Source organism: Rutidosis leptorrhynchoides, chromosome 11, assembly GCF_046630445.1.
Source record: "Rutidosis leptorrhynchoides isolate AG116_Rl617_1_P2 chromosome 11, CSIRO_AGI_Rlap_v1, whole genome shotgun sequence".
Taxonomy (NCBI): Eukaryota; Viridiplantae; Streptophyta; class Magnoliopsida; order Asterales; family Asteraceae; genus Rutidosis; species Rutidosis leptorrhynchoides.
The window spans coordinates 328,181,736-328,190,252 of NC_092343.1; the positions used below are offsets into that span (position 1 = coordinate 328,181,736).

Here is an 8,517-nt window from a genome sequence, read left to right on the forward strand (position 1 = left end):
GGAGCAAATTTAACTCACATAATGTATTTTGTAGTAAAAATACATATGATTATATTGAACAACAGGACAATGCAGGGTTGGCCTCGGATTCACGAACCTATATCATTGGTATATTTATTAACACACATAATCGAAATCGAACAATATATATATATATATATATATATATATATATATATATATATATATATATATTTATATATTTAAATTTATTAGTTATATCATTTTTATATCAAAAATATATATATATTTCATGTATTGATTTTGTATGCGAAAGTATTAATTTTGTTATGTTTAATGTATAAAATATATATATAGTTTGTTTGTTAAAATTAATAATTGTACTAATAATAAAATGATATTTATAATGGTAAAATGATAATATTTATAATACTTATTATTACTAATAAAAATAGAAATGTTAAAAAAAATCCTTTTAGTGTTAAATATAATAATATTAATAATACTAATACTACCTAATAATATTACTAGTAATGATAGTAATTTTAGTAATAATCAATAATAATATCATCATTATAAATATAATTACGATAATAATCATAAATGGTAATTATCACTTTATTAGTAAAAATAATAATACTAATAACTATAACACTAGTAACAATAATAATAATAATAATAATAATAATGAATCATGAAATATAAAAGTGTATACCCTTTTAAAAGCTTTTCCAAAAACAATTGCCATAGACCGGGCTCGAACTCGCGACCTCCCGTTAACCCGATAACATCCTTAACCATTACTCCGCCTTGTATTTTCTATCTGTTATATTATGAATTTAATTCCTTGTACACCCTATTTCGCTTTCTTCTTCTTCATAAAAAAAATTAACCTTAATGCTAATCATAATCATAACCTTATTCTTATTATCATTATCTCCTTATTCACTAATCATCTTCCCATGATTTTTCTAACCATCATCCAACATCTCGATCATAATTATCACCTTATTAACCGAATCAAGATATCATTACCATTATTATTTTCGTTATTCATCACCATTTGTTCTTTTCATATTATTAGATAAGTTTGGCAAGAATTGAACTAGAATAAGTATGGTTGCAGCAGTAGCAACCATCCATCGATTAACAATGACAACAGCAAAAAAAAAAAATAATGCCCAATCCATTTAAATAAAGTCCACTCCAAAGATTAACACAAGTCCAATAATCTTTAACCCATCTCTTATGGATAGGCCCAAGAGATAGCCCGATCCAAAAGTATCATTCGATTTAATCCAATCCAAGTTGTATTAAATTAACAACACAAAATAAATAAATAAAATCGGTGGTCTTCTGTTTTTTTTTTTTTTTTGATAGCCGCCCCTAACATCCAAGAGTAACACAAGTTTCTTGTTAAATTATCCCCTATGTCGACCATAAAGATTTTAAACTGTCCCACATATATCATATTTCTTTATGTAGGTCCTCATCTCTTATTGTTAATTGTTTGAAATAAATAAAAATAAATGCTGCAGCAGAAAACATTTAAGTGAAACGGAAAAAAGAACGTGAAGCAGTGGTAACAACAACTTAACAAAAGTTCTTGATTTTTGTATCAAGCTGGAACGGAGCATTTGCAGCAACAGCTGCAGTTCGAGAAAGGGAACAAAACAACAACAACAAAACATCGTAGCAGAAGTTTGTGGTTCGTTGGAGGATTACGTTGGTTGAAACAAAAATATGCAACGGTGGTTTGTTGTTTGATAACGACAGATAGAAAAAAGAAAACTGTAGCAGACTCATGGGTTTTTGTTTGTCGTCCATAGTAACAAAGATTGGATCGAAGGAGGTGATCTAGAACAAGTGGGTCTTGATGGTATTGCTTCGAATGAAAAGAAAAATATAAGATTAACATCAGTAGTTGTTTAGTTATTTAGTTTGATCGAGATACAAACATTATCAACAAAAATTTATTTGACTAATGGGTGATTGGTGATGGTTTTCAAGGTGTTCTTTTAACAACAAAAATAAGCTCATAACAGTAGTATGGCAGTGATGGTCATGTGGTGTTTATCAAGGGTGGTGTAGGTGATCATGGTGGTTGTTTGAGTGCATTCCGGGTGGTCTGCAGGTGATATAAGAAATAGAAAAACTAACCATAACGTATAGTGGTTTGTGTTGGTGTTCTTTGAAAGTGATGGTTAGAGTTGAAGGTGGTCTTCGATCAACAAGAGAATGAGTACATCCAGTTCTGATATTTGAGTTGGTTCAAACAGAAAAAAAATGAACAACGTTAATTTATTAGATGATCTTGATAGATGTTTCTTGATCGAATGTTAAGAGAAGCGAGAGAAGGAATGAAGTGGGTTTCAATTGGTAGTTCTTTGATAGTTTTGAGTTGGTGTTGGATTGTTTAACAGAAGAGAGAATGAGGATCAAATAAGAGAGTGGATTGTCTTGCGTGCATTCAATAAACTGAAATATATTATTGTTATATGTATCATATATGTAATATATGTAATTATAGATAGGAATAGATAGGAATGAATATGTACATATAGATTGGGATAGATAGGAATGCCAGAAGCTATGCAGTGAATGATAAAGCACAATAATTCTCAATCTTTCAATTTAACACAGTAATAACATCCGTGAATCTGGATTCCATTCTCACCTCAATTCTAATAATAATATAATAATATTTATAATATACATTATATATATATATATATATATATAAATATTTTAAAATAATAATTATTATAATATCCTATTTATATTTTATTAAATTTTTAATAACTATAACATATAGTACTTCAAATTATATTTTGAATTATTATTTATATATACGTACACACAAATCTACTTACAATTAATTGTTCGTGAATCGTCGAGAGTAGTCAAGGGTTCACTAGCTTCATATAAATAGTTCAAAGGTCAAATGTATATATAAACACAATTCAACATTTTTGAGACTTTAACATTACAGACTTTGCTCATCGTGTCGAAATCATATAAAGATTAAGTTTAAATTTGATCGGAAATTCCCGGGTCATCACAAAATTGAGGGGCAGCATCAGGTTGAGGGGGAGAATATAACTGATAGAGGTGTTGGTGATACTCAAATGATTGGTGGTGTTGGTGATATTCAGGGGAGTTCTAGTGTTGTTGTGGTTACTGCTACTCAAAGAGCAGATGGTGATTTAAGGGCTCAGATGAACAAGAGATTTAGATTCAGAAGATATGAAGGTGATGTTGTCAAGGTTGAGGTTGATAAATCTGAATTTGAAGGTGTAACTCTACTGCTAACAATGACACACTTACCAGATAGGAGGTTAAGAGTAAAAATAAATCAAATTGTTCGTTTGGGTTTTGTGAGTGGAAATGCATAGCTGTGTGTATCAAGGAGTATGCAGGAGATCAAGTTGTTGTGAAAGAAGTGTTGAAGAGAGTTTATATGCTGGTACATTTGGTGTTTGAAGAAGGGTTTATAAGTTTTAAGGATTATGAGGTATTTTGTCGAATGTTTGATCTAAAGATGAAAGAAAGGAGAGCTAAGGGATATGTTGAAAGGTATGCTGTCCCTGAACATTTAGAGTTTGTGGATGAGAAGTATATTGAATACTTAGATGGCTTAATGATTAAGACCACTGAAAATCAAAGAATGTTAATTATGTGTGATCAGTTTGAAGGGGCTAACATTGATATGTCGATCAGTTTACTGTCCAGATGTAAAACACAGCAGACAACTCCTTTCAGGGTGCAGTTGTTAAAACACTTGCATAGCAAGCTGAGCATGTTGAAGAAAATTTCTCATATGAAGGGCAAGTGCAAGCTAATTGAAAGGGAGTATGCAAAGATGTTTGTTTAGGAGTACAGGTTGTTTTGACATCATCAGATAGGGGGAGATTGTTGGGAAAAATAGAAATAATAATCTGATGAGTCAAAAGTGTTTTGCAGATTTTAGAGTCTGAAGGTTTAGAGTCTGAAGTTGCAAACTCTGGAATTGCTGGAGTAAACGTTTGAAGATTTCTTGAAGCAAAAGTCATAGAATATTCTGGAGATATGTTTGTTATTTAAGAAGATTTGTTTTGAAGATTTGATTTTATCTCCAGAATTTACTTCCTAGTTATTAACAAATTTGGTTTGTTTTTAGTTTATCTTTTCCATATTTATAGCTAAGTAGTTTTGGAAACCAAATCTCCAGATTTGGTTTTTATCTGTATAAATAGGGACGTATGGTTCATTTGATATATGTACTTTTCACGATTAATATCATTTATCTTCTATTCTATAATCGTGTTCTCTCATTCTTTGTATCATTAATTCATATTTATTGTTTGAGTGAGAGTCTGGTGTTCGTAGTTCAATTACTGTGAACTAATACCATTAATATAAATCCAACTTCTTCACTGGCGATTTAAGAATATTCAAATTTCAAATTGTTCACCACCATTTCATATGTCATTTAAAAGTTACAAGCAAACACTTTGAATATCGAAGCTTAAGCATTCATTTCTAATCATTTGATTAATTAACATTCAACCATAACATCACCTTAAATTGTACGTAAATTTTTAATAACTGAAATGAATAACATATTACGCGATTTATGAAAGTTTATCACATAACCTTAAATTGCAAATCTTTGATAACTTAATTGAAGAACATATTACATGATTTATGAAAGTTCATTTTCCTGGCAACTAGTAAATTCAGTTAGTTTATTAGATACCAACCATTAATTGCATACAACTTTAAATAGGTTGCCCATATTTAGCCTTATACTCCTTCCAAAGTTGTTGCACAGGCTTCCCTGTTAAATTTTTGAAATATGAATCGGCATACGCATACCTCATCATCTTATTAAGCTTCGCTGGAAACGATGGATTCAAAGTATCACAGTACTCAAGAAAACGAGCGGTGACATCGTAGCCTTGGTCATACTTATTTCCTGTCTCCGGCTTCGCAAAAAACGAGGGATAATAATTTGCTTTCAAAATAGTGTAATCCGCGATCCCTTCGATCAAATTATAGTTACATTTAATCGCATTCACACATGTCCACTGAAAAACATGTGTCATTTCGTGGAACATAAGGGACGTAAATTCCCATTTTAAGTCTCCATGGTATTTATTCAATGCAACCGCGCTAACGTTAATCTTATTGACGTCAGTAAGTGCTTCATATGGTCCATCGACATCCTTAATAAAAATTTCAACTGTATCAATTGGCTTACGGTCTGCTGGGTTGGTTTGTTGCAAAATGTTGTTCCATACGTACATGTGGATTTTCGGCAATATTTCTTTTGTGTACGGAATTCCTAGATTAGTGAACTTTTGGCCACCAGGAGTATTGGCTGCTTCGTTAATGACTGTGTAAGTCATACCAGATGAGACTACATGGATGGACAATGAGAAGGTTACGAAGGTGCAAAGAAAAATAGTATGTGAATTCATGGACTAAGTTAGGAGTTAGGTTGCATGTACTAAAAGTGAAACACTGAAACACACACAATTATAGCAACGGATTTTCAGATTCTGGTATTTGTCAAATCATCAACATATAATTTGGCTAGTTATATGAATTATTATTTTTTTTTTATTTTTTTTTAATAGTTGGTTTTTACAAGTATTTTACGGATATTGAATTTAAGAATAAATTATTATTTTTTTTTATTTTTTTTTAATAGTTGGTTTTTACAAGTATTTTACGGATATTGAATTTAAGAATAATAATTTATAATCGTGATGAAACTATCATTTAGAATGCTGGTTTTGTCTAAGTCATCAGAAGTCGACATCATTAATACCAGTTTGTCCTATGTGAGCTCTAATTATCCAAAGTCTGCCTTGATTTTTGTTGATTGTATCGAGAACGGAATTCCTAACACCAGTTTTAGTCAGTATTTTTCTAAATTTCAGTCAATTATTGCAGAAGCATTGCAGGCTACATTATTTCAGAACCATTGCTGCAAGGCTGCAACGCTATCCTATCATAGTGCATTATTGCAATTCAGTTTAAGTTTAAATTTGCAGATTTTTCTTGTATTTATAGAGTTCATATTTATGAATGTATTCAACACACTAAACTCACTTAATCTCCGAAACCATTCAACATTTGCTCAGTCAGTTAATCTTCAAAAACACAAAACATACTTAAACATCCTACATTTAATGGTTGAATTTCGTGGATTTATGGTTCATTTTGTATGGGGTGGTGGAATTGCATTTCAATATGGTTGACTAAGTGATGATGATACATCACTTAGAGTCACTTTTCCATTATTCCAAAAACTTAATTGTATGACGTTAAACGAAATGGCTTACCGATATGTGGGTGCCGATCCAAGATCTTGTACGTTGAAAATGATTTTGTGGAATGAGTTCTTCGGCAATGTATGTCTGATTGAACTTGATGAAGATCATTCTTTGGAAACAATGTATTTTTTGGCTCGAGAAAATCCACAATACAAATTCAGTTTGAACAAGTCCTTCAGAAACAACAATCCGGTTTTGTGGATCAGTTGCAAAATATAATGTGTGACGCCCCGTACAAAATCAACGTGTACGGATCATCAACAACAGGATCATTACACGGTTACAACATTATATGCTGTTTAAAAACAATTTTTGCATTCATGGAAAGATAACGTTTTTACCAACGTCAAATGTTTTACAAAAGATAACGTGCTTCTACGAATAGAAAACATTAACATAAGTACGTGACACAAAGGTCATTACAAAGCCATTGTTCAAATGTAACATAAGTTGTGAATGCAAAGTAAAAGTTCCATGATTGAGACATCTCTAAACAATGCAGCGGAAGTCTAACACAGCGAGTCTGAAACAGCAAGTCTATAAAATCAAGACTATAACAACGGAAGCAACAACGTCTAAGCACCTGAGAAATAACATGCTTAAAAAGTCAACACGAATGTTGGTGAGCTATAGTTTGATTGTAAACAACAATGTAATGTAGACTACGAGATTTCGTATTCAAAACAGTATCTCAAATCCGTATGATAAAGTATATGCTTATCCGTGGGCACTCGGTAACTAACTTAACGTAAAACAATATATCACCCCCTAAAAGTACACTTGGCGGTGCGTAAAAACAGACGAAGTATTAAACACCTGTTAAATGCTAGCGCGACTAGCCCGAGTGAGGATGTCAAACCCTATGGATCCATATCTAAGATTCGCGTCTACTGGTTCAAAAACCAATAGTTGAATGTTATCGAGCTAAGGGAAAAATTTTTGCCGTTATATCACCCACACATATATAAAGTTTAAGTACTCGTGTCTAGTATGTAAAACATAAAAAGCGCATCAAAAATAGTAAAGTAGAAAGGGAGCTATAACTCACAGTGAAAGTGCGGTAAAATCGATACGAAAATGTAAGCAAGTAGTAAGTCGGTCCAAACAAGTAAGTTGGTCGATCCAAAAGGTCCTCAACCTATGTCAATGGTTACTAAGTCAGTAAATCGTCCCTAAAAGTTTAAAAGTAAATAAGTTAAGTCTTAAGTATCATCATCATCATCATCATTCGTAAAAGATAAAGTAAGTTCTCAACAAGAATAGAGGTCTAAACGAAAGGCTGAATTCAATCAGCTGCTACGACCTCTATACAAACTGAAAAGATGTGCGGTCAGTGGCCAAGGCTCCGTATGTGAGTCCTCTTACCGCTATCCAATTTTCAGATCCTAACTCAATGTCGTTTGACCGTGGCGACGGTTTAAGTGTGAGTAGGTCAGAAATTTCAGCACGTCGTTACAAGGGCGTAGTGATTTTCGGAAGGCTATAAATCCTAAAACGTATATCGGATTTAGGCAAGTCTTAAACGAAAAGTCATCTACTCAAACCGAACTATCTGGAAATAAACTTTCCAAAAGCCCCAGGAGTCTGATCAGACCCTGAAAAACAGAAACAAATGCTCTGTTGGGTTTCTTGGTGTTTGATGCTCATCACGGTTCTCATCCTTGATGCGTGTAAGCTTCAAGTATACAACTCTTTGATGTTTTAGCATCACTTTGACCAAGTTTCAACCATCAACACACCATGTCAAGACTAAGGAGAAATACAACTCACTTAAGAGTTTTAGATGGATGATGAACCAATGTTACATCATGTTCTTAGTCCCAACACAAATACAAGTTCTATTCAAAATTTAAAGCTACAAGCTTTGATTCAAATCAAACAAAAAAGACCTTAAGTTACATAAATTAGATCAAACAAGGTAATGAAACCCTAAGCTAGGAAGCTTGGATCCCTTAACAAATAATTATGAGATTTCAAAGCAAGAAAGCTTGAATCTTTTATGTCCTTGAAGATCTTTAAAGCAAAAAGCTAGATCTTCAAGTTTCATGAAGATCATAAACACAATTTTTGATCTTTTAACAAAAATAAAGTGATCTTAAGCTATAAAGCTTAGATCCATCAAAGTAATGAAGATCCAAAGCTAGAAATCTTGAATCTTTCATGTTCTTGAAGGATTCAAATCAAAGTTTGAATCTACAAGTTATAACAAGATCAAAAAGCTAAAAAGCTTGAT

General features: G+C 32.1%; 1 protein-coding gene across 1 annotated transcript; it reads right to left on the bottom strand.

The window, feature by feature from the left end:
* Positions 1-4,721: 4,721 nt before the first annotated feature.
* LOC139875733 (uncharacterized) lies at positions 4,722-5,351 on the bottom strand. Its single transcript, XM_071863041.1, has one exon. The coding sequence runs from the start codon at positions 5,349-5,351 to the stop codon at positions 4,722-4,724; it is 630 nt and encodes a 209-aa protein (XP_071719142.1).
* Positions 5,352-8,517: the final 3,166 nt, after the last annotated feature.

What these genes read in the sequence shown, in the direction of transcription:
- LOC139875733 (XM_071863041.1), bottom strand. Translation starts at nt 5,351, where the DNA reads ATGACTTACACAGTCATTAACGAAGCAGCCAATACTCCTGGTGGCCAA.